This window comes from Cicer arietinum, chromosome 2 (genome assembly GCF_000331145.2).
Source record: "Cicer arietinum cultivar CDC Frontier isolate Library 1 chromosome 2, Cicar.CDCFrontier_v2.0, whole genome shotgun sequence".
Taxonomy (NCBI): domain Eukaryota; kingdom Viridiplantae; phylum Streptophyta; class Magnoliopsida; order Fabales; family Fabaceae; genus Cicer; species Cicer arietinum.
Window position 1 is genome coordinate 24,792,684 of NC_021161.2, and position 21,385 is coordinate 24,814,068.

The 21,385-nt window shown below is 31.4% G+C and overlaps 2 protein-coding genes and 1 long non-coding RNA gene across 3 annotated transcripts; all 3 read right to left on the reverse strand.

Annotated features, from left to right (window-relative positions):
* Nucleotides 1-3,484: 3,484 nt before the first annotated feature.
* On the reverse strand, nt 3,485-6,251 carry LOC101505640 (uncharacterized). The gene is made up of 2 exons (XR_190336.4): nt 5,700-6,251; nt 3,485-3,832 (listed from the first exon to the last, which is right to left on the reverse strand). It is a non-coding gene; the product is annotated as an uncharacterized lncRNA (long non-coding RNA).
* Nucleotides 6,252-12,980: 6,729 nt separating this feature from the next.
* Nucleotides 12,981-13,394, reverse strand: LOC113788233 (uncharacterized mitochondrial protein AtMg00860-like). Its single transcript, XM_027337756.1, has one exon. The coding sequence runs from the start codon at nt 13,392-13,394 to the stop codon at nt 12,981-12,983; it is 414 nt and encodes a 137-aa protein (XP_027193557.1).
* A 2,403-nt stretch (nt 13,395-15,797) lies between these two features.
* On the reverse strand, nt 15,798-18,535 carry LOC101505843 (DEAD-box ATP-dependent RNA helicase 52C-like). Its single transcript, XM_004513243.4, has 4 exons — nt 18,277-18,535; nt 17,102-17,677; nt 16,911-16,994; nt 15,798-16,049 (listed from the first exon to the last, which is right to left on the reverse strand). The coding sequence occupies exons 2-4, from the start codon at nt 17,243-17,245 to the stop codon at nt 16,038-16,040; spliced, it is 240 nt and encodes a 79-aa protein (XP_004513300.1). The 5' UTR covers nt 17,246-17,677; nt 18,277-18,535; the 3' UTR covers nt 15,798-16,037.
* Nucleotides 18,536-21,385: the final 2,850 nt, after the last annotated feature.

The window sequence follows — 21,385 nt, forward strand, 5'->3', positions numbered from 1 at the left end:
AAAGACTAAAATGACATGAAGTATTAATCTATTGTGAATTTAGCACTTATTGGAGGAACTACGTTGATTAAGAACAAAAACGGGCTACAATTAACCTCGTAAAGACCAAAATGACATCAAATATTAATATATTGAGACTTTTCCAGTTATTGGACGAACTACATTGATTTTGCACAAAAGTGGTTTAGAATAAACCTAGTAAAGAACAAAATGAACTACAATCTTGATTCATTGAGATTTTTTAACTATTTGGAGGAACTACATTGATTAAGAACCAAAATTGACAAGAATAAACCTGGTAAAGACCAAAATTACCTAAAATATTAATCCACTGAGAATTTTGCACTTATTGGACGCACTACATTGATTAAGAATGAAAATCGTCTAGAATATACTTAGTAACAACCAAAATGATCTAAAATATTAATCAGTTGAGAGTTTTACACTTATTGGACAAACTAAATTGATGTAGAACCAATATGGACTAGAATATAACTAGTAAAGACCAAATTGACCTAAAATATGAATTCATTGAGACTTTTTCACTTATTAGACGAACTACATTGATGTATAACCAAAATGACCTAAAATATTAATCCATTGAGACTTTTTTACTTATTGGACGAACTACATTGTTGTAGAACCCAATTGGACTAGGTAAACGCCAAAATTAGCAAATATATTAACCTTGTGAGACTTTTTAACTTATTGGAAGAACTACTTTGATGTAGAAGCAATATGGACTAGAATAAACCTAGTAAAGACCAAAATGACCTCAAATAATAATTAATTGTGACTTTTCCACTACATTGATTAAGAACTAAAATGGACTAGAATAAACCTATTAAAGACCAAAATGACCTAAAATATGAATCCATTAAACTTTTTCACTTATTGGATGAACTACATTGATTAAGAACTAAAATGGATTAGAATAAACCTATTAAAGACCAAAATGACCTAAAATATTAATCCATTGGACATTTTCACCTACAGGACGAACTACATTGATTAAGAATAAAAATAGGCTAGAATAAACCTAGAAAAGACTAAATGACCCAAAATATTAATCCATTGAGACTTTTTTCCCTTATTTTACGAACTAAATTGATTAAAACAAATATGGGCTATGATAAACCTAGTAAAGGCCAAAATGGCCTACAATATTAATTCGTTGTGAATTTTGTACTTATTGGATACATTACATTGATTATGAACAAAGATATGTTAGAATAAACCAAATAAATATCAAAATTACCTAAAATATTTATCCATTGAGACTTTTGCACTTAATGGAAGTACCAAATTGATATAGAACTAAAATGGACTAGAATAAACCTAGTAAATACCCGAATGAGCAAATATATCAATTCATTGAGACTTTTGCACTAATTCGTCAAACTACATTGATGTAGAACCAAAATGGACTAGAATAAATCTAGTAAAGGCCAAATGTCAAATATTAATCCAATGAGACTTTGGCACTTATTGGACAAACCACATTGAAAAAGAACAAAAATGGTTTAGAATAAGCCTAGTAAACACTAAAACGACTAACATTATTATTCAATTGATGTAGAACAAAATTGGACTAGAATGACTTATACTATTAATTCATTGAGAATTTTGCACTTATTTAACGCACTACATTGATTAAGAACCACAATGAGCTAGAATATACCCGGTAAAGACCAAACTGACCTAAAATATTAATCAATTGAGAGTTTTACACATATTGGACGAACAACATTGATGTAGACCAAAAATGGACTAGAATAAACCTAGGAAAGACCAAAATGAGCAAATATAGTATTCCATTGAGACTTTTGCATTTATTGGACGAACTACATTGATTTAGAACAAAAATAGACTAGAATAAACGTAGTAAAACCAAATGACCTAAAATACTAATCATTTAAGACTTTTTGACTAATTGGACGAACTACATTGATTATCATTTGAGACTTTTAAACTTATTTTATGAACTACGTTGATATAGAACAAAAATGGACTAGAATATACATAGTAAAGACCAAAATAACTAAAATATTAATCCATTGGTACTTTCGTACTAATTGGACGAACTACATTGATTTACAACAAAAAATGGACTAGAATCAAGCTAGTAAAGAATAAAATAAGCTAAAATCTTAATCCATTGAAGAGTTTTGCAAATATTGGATAAACAACATTTATTATGAACAAAAATGGCTTAAAATAACGCTAGTAAAGACCAAAACGACCGAAAATATTAATCCATTGAGACTTTACAACTTATGGGACGAACTACATTGATTTAGAAACAAAATGGACTTCAATAAACCTTGTAAAGACCAAAATGAGCAAATTTATTAATCCATTGATACATTTTCAATAATTGGACAAACTAAATTACTGTAGAACCAAAATGGACTAGAATAAACTTAGTAAAGACCAAAATGACAAAATATTAATCTATTGAGAATTATGCACTTATTGGACGCAATACGTTAATTAAAAATGAAAATCAGCTATAGTAAACCTTGTAAAGACCAAAATAACCTAAAATAATAATCCTTTGAGAATTTTGTACTTATTGGACGGACAACATTAATGTAGAACTAAAATAGACAAGAATAGACCTAGTAAAGACCAAAATGATCTAAAATATACGAACTAAATTGATTAAAACAAAAATGGGCTACAATAAACCTAGTGAAGTCCAAGATGACAAACAATATTAATCCTTTGAGAATTTTGTACTTATTGGATGCACTACATTGATTATGAACTGAAATATGCTAGAATAAACCAAGTAAATACGAAAATGACCTAAATTATAAATCCATTGAGACTTTTGCATTTATTGGAGAAACTATATTGATTAAGAAAAAAAAAGGCCTAGAATAAACCAAGTAAACTCCAAAATGACTGAAAATATTAATACATTGAGACTTTTGCACTTACACTACTAGAAAAACTTAATTTAGCGTCGTCCAAAAACCCACGCTAACAGGCTAAAAGCCGACGCTAACATTGATCTAGCGTAGGTGTCGAGCCTATGCTAAAACTGTCGAAGCTAATAAATAGCGTCGGCCAATTGCCATCCAACGCTATATTAGTGTCGGCTATGCCTACTCTACGCCAACGCTATCAACAAACATAGAATATCTGACGCTAGTTATATCCGTTGACATGTCATCTGTAAAAAACTTATTTATGTTGGATGGCCGACACTAAAGTCAACAAATTGTAGTCAACAAAATTTTTAGGGTCGGCCTATCCGATGTTACGGTCAAATAAAAGTCAACTTTTTATATTACAGTGTCGGTCTGGCCGACGCTAGTGGTCAACATTGAAAAGTCAACAAATGATTGGCGTCAGACAAAGCCGACCTTAATGATGATTTATTTAATTTTCTATGTTTATTTTTTTAGCACACTCTTTATTATATTTTAACGTCTTATAAAATAATTGATACTTAAAATATATTAAAAGTCATTAATTTAACAACATAACAAACGCACCATAGTATTAAATAAAAACTTAACAAATTATCATTTTTTCTGAAACTATAAAATAATAATATAATATCAAATAAAAACTTAACAAAGTTACTTAATACATAATTGTCAACCAATGACTACAAAAAGTAAGCATAACTATGAGATCAAGGTTCGTCTAGCTACAGGTCGTCGAAATCATCATCGTAATGAGGATGCGAAGGAGGATGACTCGCAGTAGATGATCCACCAACTGATAATAGATATGAAGTTGCCACTACAAGCCAGAAACAAGAAGCCATAATTGTCTTAAGTAAAGCTGAACATCAGAGCGCTTCAAACAAATGGTGCTGAAATAAAATTCAAAGACATTAACCTTTATATAAGATTCACTTTCCACACTAAAACAACAACAACAATTGACAATTTGGTCTTAAAGCCCCAGGCAAAAAAATTGGTTGCCTTATTATCCTCAAACCAGGAGGAGTAATTTTCCAAATCAGCCAAGTAATCTTCACCTCTATTGTTAGTTTTGTGGTAGACCATACTTATTTCAGATTTACTGCTATTTGTTTGGTCCTGATATTCAAGTGTCCCTCCCCTAAGTAAGTGGTTAGAAATCACGTGTGTATGAAATGGAATGGCATAAATAATAGTAATATAACATGAAACAAAACAAACAAAAGTGATTGCGAGCACATCTAAAATATCAAAATGTGGTTAATTACTGACTCAAGTAAAGAACGACAAACACAGATATAATAGAGCTTTGCTCAATCAAAGAAATGAAAAATGTGGCCATACATACATAGATTCATTCATTATACAAACCCAAGAAGTAACGGGAAAGCAATGTGCCAGCAATGTAAGCTTATTTAACAAACCAACAAGTTCAATCTCATTTAGTTATGCCAGGTAATCTCAAAAAATGCAATAAATTATGCAGGTTTAATTTTCTGGAAATTGGAAAATCATATCAGTTTGAATGAATTACCTGTGTGAAGGGGTAAGATGGCACAAGTGATGATAGTAAATTTTCTAGAAAGAAGGGATTTTCTTCAGGGTTTTTGTATCTTCTAGCTTGTAATATAGCACATTATTTTACACACAATATATTCTTTCAAATGCTATAACATTATTCTAAGGTGATAAAAACCACTCAATTCTATATATTCCCAGGTAAAGAAACTTGATCAATGACTAATAACAGAAGCAGAAAATCATAAACAAAGTGTATTTTTGGATTGACTTATTTGATAGAAAAGTTACAAAAAAATTTAAAATTAAGATCCAAAACGAACATCAATTAACTACCTAAGTTGGCATGACAACATAAACATCAGGAATCAGCATAAGTCACATCATTGTTAGTTAGCATGCTACTAGGGGTAAGATAGAAGAACACTAATTTATTTAATTTGTTCACAGTTAGTATATTAGAAACATACATTTGACAACGAAATGAATAATTTAATTTTATTTTCTATTAATATGACAAACCATAGCCAAATTAATTGCAAAAAAAGAAACACAAATTTTATTGATGGAATTGAATGACTTAACAATTACCATACCTTACAACCACAAACAATATAATAATAGTTTGGACATAAAACAGGAAAACTCAAAACAATTAAACCTAGCTAGCCACTCCCTCCAAAAATAGTCTTAAGTTTTTTAACTTGAGCATGATCAAGCAAATTAGTTTTTTCAACATAACCAGAATTCAAAATATTTCCAAACAATGCAAAATCAACAAGTTGTGCACCTGGGTTTGAACTACTAAGTGTAACAAAAGCAGTAGCTTTATTCCACCCAGCATTAAATTGAAAATGCAACAAACCTTGTAAAATTACCATAGTATCCCCTTTTGTTAGTGTCTTAACAAAACAAAGTTATCAGAGGAAATAAAACCAGTAGTTATAAAACATTGAACCATTATCATTAGTTTCAACGCGCGAGATGCGAATGCATAGGTACTACGCCTACAAAGCCTAAGTCTAACCTTGCTGCTTATAATCCAAGTCCATTATCTAAATGTTCAATGAATTATAGTCATTGTTATTGACATTGTACACTATGAAAGGGAAGGCACCTCATTGCTCATGTTTGATAATTATTTGGACAAAACCCTAAATAAGACACCTGATTCAAAATTAAAAAAAAAAAACTTTGAAAAAATTATAATGAAATTGAAATTGAAACGAAGTAACTAACCATGGTGGGTTTGAATTCCTTCAATTTATGTAATTTCTTAAACTCAATGTGAAGTTTCTCTTGCTCCTTGCCACGATTTTCAAGTTCTTCATCCTTTTGTTTCAAGATCTCGTCTTTGGCTTTCAAGAGCTCTTCGGTTTTCTCTTTCTCGAGTCGCAAGCTATGTGCCACAATCTCCAATTTTTTTGTAGTGGAAACGGTGAGGCCGCGACAGTGAGTAAGGTGAGGGAAACGACTGAGCTTGACGGTGAGGATGGAGTGGGTGACAGGTTTGAGAGGGTTCAGAGTGGGTGACAACTTCAAGAGCTAGGGTTCAGAGTGGGTGACAACTTCAAGAGCTAGGGTTCAGAGTGAGTGATATGCACAAAAGTGAGTGAGGTGATGGAAATGGTGATGCGGCGGCGATAGGCTCAGCCTGACAGAGAATACAGAGTGGGTGGCGACATCGAGAGCGTTGAGATTGGGTGATGCGTTCAAGAATTAGGGTTATCAGAAAAACTTCAGGGATACGGAGTGATGGTGAGAGTGTTGAGGGATACTGAAGTTTTTAGATTAATTTTTTAAATAATATTAAAAAATTTAATTTTAAAAATCATAAATGTAGCATCAATCAAACCGATGCGAATTATTAAAATAAAATAAATAAAAAATGAAAAAATTAAGTAGCGCCTGCCTTATTTTAATTAGCGTCGGCTAGGGCGAGAGTAATTATTAATAAAAATAAAAACTAAAATTTGACACTATAGCTTCTGCTTGACCGACGCTACACCGACGCTAACCAGCGACGGAGTCGGGGGCCGACGCTAAATATGGCAGCTAAAATAGATTTTTCTAGTAGTGTTATTGGAAGTACTATATTGTTATGGAACAAAATTGGACTAGAATAAAGCTAGTAAACACCCAAATGAGCAAATATATAAATCCATTGAGACTTTTCAACTAATTAGACGAATTACATTGATATAGAACCAAAATGGACTATAATAAACTTAGTAAAAACCAAAATGACAGAAATATTAATTTGTTGATACTTTTGCACTAATTGGACGAACTACATTGATGTAAAACCAAAATGGAATAGAATAAACCTAGTAAACAACAAAATGAGCTACAATATTAAATTATTAAGACTTTTGCACATATTGAACAAACCACATTGAATATGAACAAAAATGGCCTACAATAAGCCTAATAAAGACTAAAATGACTGAAAACATTAATCCACTGAGACTTTACCACTTATTGGAAAAACAACATCGATTATGAACCAAAATGGACTAGAATAAATCAACTAAAGACCAAAATAACAATTTATTAATCCATTGATACATTTGCACTAATTAGACGAACTACATAGATCTAGAACCAAAATGGACAAGAATAAACTTAGTAAAGACAAAAATGACATAAAATATTAATCTATTGAATATTTTGCACTTATTGCACGCACTACATTGACTAAAAACCGAAATCGGCTAAAATAAAACTCGTATAGACCAAAATGACCTAAAATATTAATCCTTTGACAATTTTGCACTTATTGGACGAACTACATTCATGTTGAAACAAAATGGAAAAGAATAAACCCAGTAAACACCAAAATGACCCAAAATATTATTCCTTTGAGTCTTTTTCACTTATTGGACGAACTACATTGATGTAGAACCAAAATGGACTAGCATAAACCTAGTAAACACCAAAATGAGCAAATATATTAATTCATTGATACTTTTTCACTAATTGGACGAACTACACTGATGTAGAACCAAAATGGACATGAACAAACCTTGTAAAGACCAAAATGACCTAAAACATTAATCCATTGATAATTTTGAACTTATTGGGCGAACTACGTTGATTAAGAACAAATCGATCAAACTTATTAATCCATTGAGACTTTTGCACTTATTCGATGAACGACGTTGATTTAAAACAAAAATGGGCTAGAATAAATCTACAAAAAGACCAAATGAGCAAATATATTAATCCATTGAGACTTTTCCACTTATTGGCTGAACTAAGTTGATTTAGAACAAAAATGAACTAGAACAAACCTAGTCAAGAACAAAAAAAAGACCAAAATTATTAATCCATTGAGATTTTTGCACTTATTGGACAAACTACATTGATTAAGAACCAAAATGGACTAGAATAAACTTAGTAAAGACCAAATTGACCTAAACTATTAATCCATTGAGATTTTTTCACTTATTGGACGAACTAAATTAATTAAGAACTAAAATGGACTAGATTAAACTTAGTAAAGACCAAAATGACATAAAATATGAATAAATTCATAGTTTTGCATTTATTGAAAGCAAAACTGTGATTAAGAACCAAAATGGGATGGAATAAATCTCGTAAAGACCAAAATAATCTAAAATGTTAATCCTGAGACTTTTGCACTTATTAGAAGAAATACATTGATGTAGAAAAAAAATGGACAAGAATAAACCTAGTAAAGACCAAAATTACCTAAAATATTAATCCATTGAGTGCTTTTGCACTTATTGGAAGCACTCAATTGATATAAAACCAACATAGACTACATTAAACCTAGTAAAACTAAAATGAGTAAATATATTAATCCAATGAGAATTTTACATTTATTGGGTGAACTACGTTGATTAAGAACCAAAATGAACTAGAATAAACCTAGTAAAGACCAAAATTCAAAATTACCTAAAATATCAATCCACTGAGACTTTTTCACTTATTGGACGAACTACAATGATTAAGAACTAAAACGCACTAGAATAAAACTTGTAAAGACCAAAATTACCTAAAATATTAATCAATTGAGAATTTTGATTTTATTCAACTAACTACATTGATTAAGAACAAAAATGGCCTAGAATAAACCTAGTCAATACAAAAAAGACCTAAAATATTAATCCATTGAGACTTTTGCACTTATTGGACGAACTACATTGATTTAGAACAAAATAGACTAGAATAAACCTACTAAAAACCAAAATGATCAAATATATTAATTCATTGAGACTTTTCCACTTATTGGTCGAACTATGTTGATTTAGAACAAAAATGAACTAGAATAAACATTGTAAAGACCAAAAAGACCAAAAATATTAATCGATTGGGACTTTTGCACTTATTGGATGAACTACATTGATTAAGAACTAAAATGGACTAGAATAAACATAGTAAAACCCAAACAACCTAAAATATTAATCATTTGAGACTTTTGAACATATTGGAAAAACTACATTGATTAATAACCAAAATGCATTAGAATATATCTAGTACAGACCAAAATTATCTATAATATTAATCCATTTAGACTTTTGCACTTATTGGAGAAACTACATTGACTAAGAACAAAAAATGCCTAGAATAAACCAAGTAAAGACCAAAATGACTGAAAATATTAATCCATTGTGACTTTTGCACTTATTGGGAGTATTAAATTTATATAGAACGAACTAGAATAAACCTAGTAATGACCAAAATGACCAAAAGTATTAGTGGATTAGAATAAACCTAGTCAAGATCTAAAATGGATTAAATCCTCAATGGATTAGAATAAACCTAGTCAAGATCCAAATTACTTAAAAGCTTGATTAATTGATACTTTTTCACTTATTGGACGAACTACATTGATTTAAAACCAAAATGGACTAGAATAAACCTAGTAAAGACCAAAATGTTAATCCATTGATAATTTGGCATTAATTGTATGCACTTCATTGATTAAGAATCAAAATGGGCTAGAATAAACTTGATAAAGATCAAAATGGCCTAAGATATTAATTCATTGAGACATTTGCACTATATAGAATCTATTTCTCAAACAAGAGTTGAGAAATACCCAAATTCTAACATTCTCAAAATCATTACTTTGTAAGTCAAGGCTATATTGTTAACATAGCTTGAGTAGTAAAAATCTTTTAATGATTTGAAAGGTAATTTGTAAAATCCTTTCTGATATAGTGTAAGGTAATCTGTGGAAATCCTTTCTAGGTATAAAGGTAGAACCATGTAATAGATCAAGACTAATTTGTGGAAACAGTGTGAAAACCAAGAACGTTCTTTCTTTGAAGCACTTAGTGGAAAATCTCACATTTGTGAGGACTAGACTTAACCCGTGTTGGGTGAACCTGGATATATGCTTGTGTGATCACTCTATCCCTATTTTTATTTATTATTTGCCTTACGTTCAATTTTTGTATTGATAAATTGATATTGTTGTTTTTCCACTAACCAATAACGTTTTTCGTTTATAACCAAGATCAATCTTGAGTTAAAACGTTCTATTTTCTAATAGGAGTTTTTAAAAGGGGCAATTATAATTCAAACCCCCTCCTTATAATTGTAAGACCTATAGTTTTAAATTCTAATTTATGTATTTTAGTGTGTTTTTATGTTGAACTCTAAGGCTTTTTAGCCAAGTTATTAATATTTTGTGATTTTAATGCCAACAAAAAAATATCTTTTTTGAGCCCCGATAAAATTTATTCGTCGAGGAATAATTTTATTGATTTACAATTAATCTATTGTCGAAAAGAATTTTTTTTGAGATGCATCGTTTTTCAGAAAAATTCATCTGTCAATTGAATTGCAGCGAGAGAAAATATTTTTCTGAAAAGGTGGTTTGAGAAGTGGAGGGTGAAATGGTAGTTTTGATAAATATCTAGATATTTCTAGATATTTGTTATATATATATAAATATATATATGTATATATATTGGGAAGGAAAAAAGGAAATAGAAAAGAAAAAGGAGAGAAAAAGAAACAAAAGGAAAGAAAAGGAAAGGAAGGAAAACAGATAGAAAAACGGAAAACATTTCTTTCGCGAGAAATCTTCTTCTTATTATTCTCTGTTAGCTTAAACCCAAAACCACTCAAACTCAAACCTCCATTTTTCTTCAACTTCTAAGCTTCATTTCAAGAAGTGACATAAGGGAAAGTTGCTCATCTCCACATTGCGGTGCTAGTGGGCTAACTTCGGAAGCGGCGACGCGAGTGCAGTTTTTACCAGAATTAATTACGGTACCGTAATCGCGTGTTAGAGCTATCGTTAAGGTAAAGGCTCCTTCCAAACTTTTAGTTTGCATTTAGGGACTTATTTCTGGTTGTGTGGAAAATAAATTTGTTGGGTTTGAAGTGTAGATTTGGGGAAAATGAATTTAATGGTTTTATGGGTGAAAGTTTGGAGTTGAGTTTTTGGTAAAATTGATGAGTGTTTTCGTGGTAAAGGAATTTGATTGATCTATGTGTGTTGTTGAGGAAAATAAATTTGATGTGTTTGAGTTGTGGTTTGTGAAAATTAGTTTGGCATGTGTTAGGTTTGAGTTTATTGGAATTTTGTGGTGATTGATGATTGAACTTGGTGTGGATTTTGTGGTTTTTGAATTGATCGAATTTAATGTAAATTGTGGATTAAATTTGATGTGTGTGGTGGAATTTGAAAATCGTTAGAGTTAAATGAGTATTAAAAATGGAGAATCTTTTAATATTTGCATTTACTTAATGATTGTCGTGAAAATCATTACAGTTAAATAAGTATTAAAAATGGGGAATCTTTTAATATCTGCATTTACTTAATGATTGTCGTGGATAGAGTCAGAGTATGCTCATGCATTTCATTGTACATGGCGACCGGATGGGCCATGGTGATAGTGGTGACCAGATGGGCCACGAGATGATGCCATGTGATTTGTTGGTTCATCTTATCCTTACGGGGATTGTCGCGTCATGTAAGGTCCGCGATAGACTACACATTTTTGGTAAATCGTGCTGACCCGTGATAGGTCGCACCTCGATAAATAGTACTTCGGTCTGTGATAGGCGGTACATTTACGATTTATTTTTTTAGTAAATCGTGCTGACCCGTGATAGGTGGCACCTCGGTAATTTAATAGTTCGGCCTGTGATAGGCGGTACAATTATGATTTACGGCCCTTCGAGGAGGGTTTTGATTGGAATTTCGAGTCCATGCATTTTGGCATATACGCATTGCATTAGGGTGCTTGGCACGCGAGTCATGCTTGATTTAATGTTATGATTGCGTGTGTAAACCCAGGTTGTTGTTGTGATTATGACATAATTGCTAAGTGTGATTGTTTGGATTTGTGTGCAAGTGTTGATTGATTGCGAAACCTCACGAGTCATATTTGATTCAAGGTTATGATTGTGTGTGTAAACTCAAATTGTTGTTGTGATTGTGCCATAATTGCTAAGTGTGATTGTTTGGATTTGTTTGTAAGTGTGGATTGATTGTGAAACCTTTTCGAAACGTTTCAAACCTGAATTCTACATTTTTCTTATGTGGTAGTCGAATACACTGAGCTGTAGTCGAATACAACCATCTTGATTTGGCTACTGACTTCTGTGTAGTCGAATACACAAGGTTGTAGTCGAATACAACTATGATGTTTTTACTACTGACTTCTGTGTAGTCGAATACACAAGGCTGTAGTCGAATACACAAGGCTGTAGTCGAATACAACTATGTTGTTTTTGCCACTGACTTCTGAAATAGCCTTGTATTCGAATAAAGAGATGTTGTATTCGAATACGACAGTGCAGTTTTGTTTAAAACTTCATTTTTCAACTTTGTTTATGCATGTTTGGCATATGGAAACCCTTTCAAGGTGCATGCCAAGTTGAAAGGTTATTTTATGCATTGAAATCTAAATGTTATATGTTAATTGTTAATTTCGGTTGGTGACCCTTTACAATTATTGTGGAAATCTAGGCTTTGCCCTCAGATGAGAACTAGGATCTTCCCACAGGTTAGTACCCTGTAGATGGGAAGGTAGGTTGGACACACCTGACTGGAGCTGTGTTAGGAGGATCTTACGGGGCGCGTGGAGATCATCCGGGTTGTAAAGTTTTTTGAGTCATGGTCAGATTAGACGGTTGTATAGGGACTAGAGGTCTTTCTTTTGTGGATGTATTTATTGTATGTTGGAAGACTGTACGTATACCAATATTGTCAGCTAGACTTTTTATGTTGGAATACTGTACCTGTACGACTTAAATATTTATCCAAAAGTATTTCCTTCTTTATTTCTTTGTTTTTATGAATTTGTTTCCAAAAAAAAAATATACACTCGTGCTGTTAAAAATCGGAGTGTTACAATAATTGACACTGTTACTTCAACTACTTGTTTGTTTACAACTCAAACTCTAGTATGAGGCAAAACAATAAACTTCGTAAGGCTCTTTTGGTTGCGCCAACACTAACACTAGGGACGTAGTTAGTTTCTCTTTCATCAGTTGAAAAGTTTTCTGACACACCTTCGTGCATGCATTAAGCTAGTTCTTCTTCATAAGGCATTTCATAGAAGTAGCAATTCTGGCAAATCCCTTAATAAATCTCATACAGTATCTGACAAAGCCCAAAAAACTTCTAATCTTTGTGATTGCATGTGGTTGTTTCCATTCTATCAAGGCTTCTACCTTGGATGAGTTGACAATGATCTTTTCCTTAGAAATTACATGTCTCAAGAACTTCGCTTCTTCCAAACAAAATTCACATTTTCCTAGATTGGCATATAGTTGTTGCTCCTTCAGTACTTGCAAAACTTGATAAAGATGTTCCTCCCGACTCTTGGAATAGATCAAGATGCCATCAATAAAGATCACCATAAAATTGTCTAAGAATGATCGGAAGATACGGTAAATATAATCCATAAAGATAGTTGTCGCATTGACCACTCTAAAGGGCATCACTAAGTACTCATAAACCCCATAACGCGTTCTAAAGGCAATCTTGGATATCACGGCTATACAGTATCTTCAGGTCACACAGTAAGTCGTGCACTAGAGGGTTTCCCAGGAAAAAGAGGTGGGTCAACAGACCACTTATTAACCAAGTCTTTCCTTAGTCAGAATCCCTCTAATACAAATTTTTACGATATGACATTCCCTTCTATTTTGGGAACTACACAATAGGTTCAGATCACATAGTAAGTCGTGCACTAGAGGGGCTCCCAGGGAAGATAGGTAGGTCAACATACCACTTAATAACCGACTCTTTCGTTAGCCTGAATCCCGCTAATATTACCCTTCTCTTTTATTTTTGGGATTCTAAAATTTTATATAGGTTAGATGTTTAAAGCATTGTGTTTATTACAAAAATTTAGATCATAAAACAAAAATTAAGTAATTAAGAAATATTTATAATCATTATAAATTCAATTGCCCTAATTAATAATGTCATTAAAGTGAAGACAATTAATTATTGTATATATTTTCAAATCAAATCAATGTAACTCAATACACAATAATTTCACCGTATAGCAAAATAAAAACTAATTATTTTATGATTTTAAATTAAAAAAAAAAATCAAATTGTGACAATTAATTGATAATTTCATAAATGTACAAATAATTATTACATAACGTCAAATTAAATCACGAGTAGTAACTTATGAAAAATTTCAAATTCAAATTGCGAGTATTAAATTCATAACGTCATAAAATTAAAAGCAACTATTGCATTGAATCAAATTAAATCAAGATCATTTGAAATATTAATACAATAAATTCATAATTCATATCGTCATAAAATTTTACTTAATTATTACATTGGATTAGATTAAAACTATTTCAAATCATCGGATATAGAATTTAAGGCATATCATAATTGCAATTAATGGAAGAAAAATTTATGTTATGAGAAAGAAAAAAATCAATTAGCAGTAAAAGAGATCAAATAATCAATGCATGCATAATGTTAATTTTCCAATTATAAATATATATATATATATATATATATATAACAAAATTAATAATAAATGCAAGAATTAATAAAAATATAAAAAAAAAAAGTCAAATCAATCAAGGAATTCGTTTTTTTGTAATAGCTCAAAATAAAAATTGGATTAATATTTAAGACAACATTGTTTATTATAAAGATCAAAATATGCAATGCATAAAATGTATACAACAATGAATAGTAGTAACAATGTAATCTTTTTGATAGAATAATTTGTGTAGCTTAGCCATAAACTCGGATAAAAAATTAGAAATGGAATAATTGCACTTTTAATATTTGTAATGGGATTCTAGTCTACGATAATAAGCTACTAAATAATGTGCATGTTAAGCAAAGATAAATATATAATCACTAAAAGATAGAAGTGTAAGACCCTTAATTTTAAATTCTAATTTATGTATTTTGGGGAATTTTGTGTTGAATTTCTGAGGCTTTTTAGCCAATTTTATGGCATTTTGTGAGTTAAATGCCAAAAATATCTTTTTGGAGACCCGATTAAAATTATTCGCCGATGAATAATTTTATTTAATTACGGTAAATCTTTTGTTGAAGAATTTTTTTTTTCTGAGATGCAGCTTTTTTCAGAAAATTTCATCTGCCCATTGAATTACGACGAGAGTAGATATTTTTCTGAAAAAGTGGTTTGTGATGTGATGTGAGGTGACAGACGTAATAATGATTTTTATAAAAATATCTAAATATTTGTAAATATCTAGATATTTGTTTAGATATTTATTATTATTATTATTTTAATATATATTTTATATATATATTTAGAACCAAGAGAAACAGGAAGTGGCCCTGCTCCTTGCCTTCTCCTTTCTTCTTTTCCTTTCTATTTCAAAAAAAAAGTGTATGTTGGTGGGTTTGAAAACAAAAACACAAAACACAAATCATCATTTTTCTCCTAGCACTACAAGAAATTGAACGTTTAGCGACAGTGAAAATCTGTAGGTAAACGTATAAAAACCGTAGGAATAACCAAAATTACCTATACCGACGGCGATTTTTTTCGTGGTATATAATCGCCCAATGCCTACGAAATTTCTCCATGGCTATAGGGTATAGTGACAAAATGTTTTTCGTTGTTGTAAATATTTGATTTTTACCTACGGAAATTTCACTGTTGGTATATGGTTAAGCCATAATTTTTAAAAGTTATACCTACAGTTTTGATTATGTTGCTATACATTTAAGTGACAGCTTCTTTCTGTTGGTATAGGTTTTAACGTAACAAATTTGCTATAAATATTATTCTTTTGTTATCTATAAAAATTATATAATAATTTACAATTTTATTTTATAAAATTAACCAAATATAAATACACAATAAAATATATAAAGAGTCAAAATAAAATAAAAGGTGTTCATCGTATATATTAAAAATTTACATAAAAGTCTTACAACGATAAACCAATAGTTAAACAATGTTCACCATAGTGCAGTGCAGAATATTTTTACTTAGTAGTGGAAAACATTATCTTACTAACATTTAAAATAGACATATTATGTCATACATAACAATCTCAAAAAACATTAAGAAATTGAGTCCACTAAATTGCCAAGATTCCACCTTCAACAACAAAATAGCTTTAAATCTTCACCTACAATCAATAAAATAACAAATGAATAAATACACGATTCAATATAAAAAATATTACTAATAAAACAAAGAAAATATTAATGATTTTAATCAAAATTAACTAATACTATCTAATTACCATTTTCATTATTTTCACTGTTGTTTGGACTAAGTGAATTCAAATGGTTTTGAGCACTACATTCACCTGCTGGGGGCATATCTATTTGTTCTACAATCTTCCTAATCTGGGGTTCAAAACTCATGTCCAACATCCTAGTTGCCTCATCTAAGACCAGATACCTATTCTTCTGCAGTGAAACTAGCTCTTTCCAGCAAATCTACTAGTCTTCCTAGAGTTGAAACAAGAATGTCCACCCCTCTCTAAAGCTCTCGTAGCTGGAAAATTATATTTTGTTAGAATCTATACCAAAATATAAATGTTTTCTTCTGGCATTAAAAAATATAATATAATTGACAATTCCAGAACTATGCTCTAGAGTCTAGTCTGAACTGGATCATTTGGCACAAAAAGGAAGAGCAGCAAAATCAATAGGAGAATACCAGCTAGAGAGACATCTTAACTTTACACAGTTAAAAAATCTCATGCTTTATTCAGAAAATTATAAGTTGTTTGTCTTCAAAAAATTTGAAAGGATGTAGTGATTGAAAGCACATATCAGAACCTCTGATATACAAGACAAAAAACCTTGAATGTGACTTGTGGACAGGATAATCTAAAAGCTTCACAATAGAAGTTTAACAAATGACTGAGCTTTATACCACTATGGTGGGTTAGCTACGTGGATTAAACAATAAAAAAAAAGGAAACAAACTGAATCACCATATATCAAGAATACACAAAAATAAAAGCTAGGACATAAACCTGCTGGTTAACTGGAGCTCTGCCATAAGCAACAACCACCCTCACCCCGGTCTGGCATGCAACCTTCTTAGCCTCTTCATGTATCTAAAACCAAATGACAACAATTCTAATAAATCATTTTTCACTGCAAAGCTACACCCAATAAAAACAAATGTCACAATACGAAGTTTTTAATTACACAACTAACTCACCTGCATTGATATCTCCCTAGTTGGTGAGAGAACAAGAGCAAGTGGGCACACGGTATGAACCCCACGAGGCGGCCTCTGCGCAGGTTGACCCGTAATAAGTTCACTGATAATTGGAAAACAAAAAGCTGAGATTTTTCTAGGCATCAATAGGTAGGGGTGTTCAAAAAAACCAAAATAGCCATATATCCCATCTTCTACAAGACAAATCAAAGTATCCTAAATTGCCATAAAAATTATCCTATCATGCACAAATTTATACATTCCAAAACTATTATACAATTTCTCTATTGAAATACTTCCTGACATGTTATCTCTAAATTATTTATTAAGCAATCCAAGACATCTAAGATTTTAAAACTTGTTATCTGGTACTGATAACAAAGATTTACTGCCCAACAATGCTTTAAAAGCTAGACCAAAAAAGTATTGATTCATGTCTCAACGATTCAACCATGGTTAAACTGTGCTAAAAATGTCACTGAAAGCAGTTAAGACAAGTCTGACAGCTAGTTTGGAAAGTAGCTGATTGTAATGTGTCTGCAACAGCTGTGTACCCATCCGGCAAACATGCTAAACCTGCAATTATCAGGAATAGATAGATAGCGTTTTTATTGTGTCGTGCGTGACAATTATTCACAAGTGAAGCAAGCATTTCAATTAAACCACAAATATCGCAACAATGAGAAAATCCCTAAAATGAACCTTAACTCTCAATCAAAGTCGCGAAAATTCAAAACAACACAGAAATTACATATAACTAAACAGATATTTCGAATATATATTTTATACGAAGTTGAAACTAACATAGAAAAAGAAATTTAAAAGACCTCATTTTGACATGGGTATTGATGGAAGTTAAGTAATTTTGAAACTTAAATCCCTCATTTTGAAGTAGAGTAATTTTTGCGCTTAAACTAAAAACCTGAAAGTGGCTGAAATCGAATAGGGTGAGTCAAAAAAAATTCAACACAAGACAAAAAAATTTAAAATCAAAACTCCAACACAAGATAAACAATGTTAAAGATAAATTACTTAATAACAATAAAAGTTAAATCTCATATTAGAAAAAAGAAAGAGAGAGAGAGAGAGAGAGAGAGAGAATGAATGTTAGGGTTTTCAAAATTGAAGATTTTGGGTTTCTACACAATCTATCCAAACAAGAGTGGAGAACTCACCCAAAATGTGAAGATCAAGAACAGCAGTAGCAAGAAACAAATAAGATGGCGGTGGTGTGCTCACAAAACGGCGGAGGGAAACCGAAACGCGACAACATAAGAGTTATAGAGGCATAAGAATGAGATAACACATTGCTAAAGCATCAGCATATTATTGATTCTCCATCATCTCTAACAAGCTCCAACGACGGCCAGAGATGGCCTACAATGATGACGGCTAGGTTTGAAGGAGAGAAAAGAGTGTTTCATATTATTTTTATTAGATAGGAAATAAATGAGAAAGTTTATATGTGTCTCTGTGGGACTATACCCACGGGCATTGTTTTCGTAGCTATATGACACCTATACCTTCAGTTTTAAGGGCCGTAACTAAAAAAACGTAGGTATATGGTAATTTTCTTGTAGTGTAGATCTAAGTTTCGTTTTGAGAAGTGACAGAAGAGAAAGTTGCTCACTGCCATGTTGCGGTGCTAGTGAGCTAGTTTTCGACGCGGCGTCACGAACTTAAATTTTACCGGAATTAATTACGGTATCGTAATCGCGTGTTAGAGCTATCGTTAAGGCAAGGGTTCCTACCAAACTTTTAGTTTGCATTTAGGACATTATATGTGATTTTGTGGAAAATAAATTTGATGTATTTGAGGCGTGATTTTGTGAAAAATTAATTTAATGTGATTATGTGTAGTTTAGTAGAATTTAAATTTGAGGTGTGGTTTGTGGTGATTCAAGTTTAGTGTGATTTATATGTTCCTAATTATTATTATGAATTTTTGAGATGTGATTTATTTGTGGATTTTGTAGAAAATGAATTGATGAAATTTGGTAGTTTATGTGTAAAAATGTGGAATTTTGAAATTGGGTGAGTTATGTTTGAATTGTTGAAATTTAATTGAGGTGCTATATGTGTGTTGTGGAATTGAATTAATTGAATTTGGTGTGAATTGGAGGTAATTAAATTTGATGTGTTTGAGTTACGTAATGAGTTATTTTCAAATAGATGAGTTTGAACTGAAGTTGAAATTTTACGAAAAATTTAGAGTTGTTAAAGTTGCGAAAAAGTTTAAATGTTAACTAAGTTAAAGTGTTTGAGCAAAGAGACAGATTGAAATTAAATATGGTTAGAGTTTAAAATGTTACTCTTTTAATTACTCTTTGATTGAGTTTAAAAAAAAAAAAGTTTATAGTATTTTATTAACTCAAATATTTCGTTGCTTTAATAGTCGAGTATGTGAATGTGAAATTTGGACAATATTTGTTTTAAGTAAATAATATAGATTATTTGATTTTAAAAGTTTGGTGTGTGAGAAAAATTTAATTTTAGGAATTTTGTTGTGTTTGGATTAATTTTATTGTGAACAAATTGTTATAAATATTTATGTTTATGTAGTTAGCTCCTTAAGTCTCGAAAAGGAATCGAGACCGTTGGGACCGAGTTAGCGGTGGGAAGAACTCTGATATATTAATGTTGTTGTGGTGATTTATGGTTGAAAATGTTGGAGATTGAATATGGGTGACTAATGTTTGGAAATTTTGGTGAGTCATGTTTGGTGAAATTGATGTGTTCATAATTAATATTATGAATTTTTGAGAAGAAATTTATGTGTGACTTGGTGGAAAATGAATTTAATTCAATTTAGGTGTGAATGGAATTTGGAGTTGTGATTTATGTGTGGTTGTGGAAATTTTAATTGGTGTGAATAAATATGTTTGAGTATGCTATGTGTTGTGTTTGAAAAATCATTAGTGTTAAATGAGTATTAAAAATGGGGAATCTTTTAATAGCTGCATTTACTTAATGATTATGGTGAAAAGAGTTAGAGTATGCTCATGCATTTCCGTGCTGGTCTGTGAGAGACTGCACGCTAGTAAATTGTGCTGGTCTGTGAGTGACTGCACTCTTGTATGTCGTGCTGGTCTGTGAGAGACTGCACGCTAGTAAATTGTGCTGGTCTGTGAGTGACTGCACTCTTGTATGTCGTGCTGGTCTGTGAGAGACTGCACGCTAGTAAATTGTGCTGGTCTGTGAGAGACTGCACTCTTGTATGTCGTGCTGGTCTGTGAGAGACTGCACGCTAGTAAATCGTGCTGATCCGTGAGAGATTGAACCTTGGTAATTAGTACTGGTCTGTGAATGTAACACCCCGATTTTCAAAGCGAGGGTATTTTTTTTTTTTAAAACAAACTCATGAAACAAAGAATAATTACGTAAAATACCTTTGGATAAATATTTAAGTCTTAACACAACGACAAATAAGTCAACAGAATTTACAAGCAGCGGAATAGTTTTGAAATGTGAATCGAAAAGAAATTAAAATAAAACAGAGAAATAAATGAGGTAATAACTTTGGATAAATAATTGAGTCATTATAATTTACAAACAGCGGAAGAGTTTCTCCAATTATAAATCCAAAACATTTACACAACAACAAATGGTACATGGAACCCATTCAAGTAAAAAGTCAAACTGACAATATTAGTATAAGTACAGTTTTCCAAACTAAAAATACTCCAATCCAAAAAGAAGGACACCTAGTTCCTATACATCATCCTAATCTGATCATCCTACCAAAAAGCTATACACCCTGAGTATCTCCACGCGCCCTGTGAGATCCTCCTAATGTAACTGCAATCACGCGTTCCCATCTCCATTCCCGTCCGTAGGGTACGAACCGGTAGGATCGTCCTGGCTCTCATCTGAGGGCAAAGCCCAGATTTCCACAGTAGTTGTAAAGGGTCACCAACCGAAATTAACAATTAACACATAACATTTAAGTTTCTAAATGCACAAAATAACCTTTCAACTTAGCATGCACCTTAAAAGGATTTTCCATATGCTGAAAGTTCATATAATGCTTGCCAATTAAAAATGAAATCAAAATGACACATAACATTTAAGTTTTAAATGCACAAAATAACCTTTCAACTTAGCATGCACCTTAAAAGGATTTTCCATATGCTAAAAGTTCATATAATGCTTGCCAATTAAAAATGAAATCAAAATGAAGTTCTCAAATCATCAAGTAATACATAACTGACCAAAGCATTGATAAATCAATTGAACAATCAATTATCTAACTCAAAATAAGGACTTCTACTGAGCCAATCGATT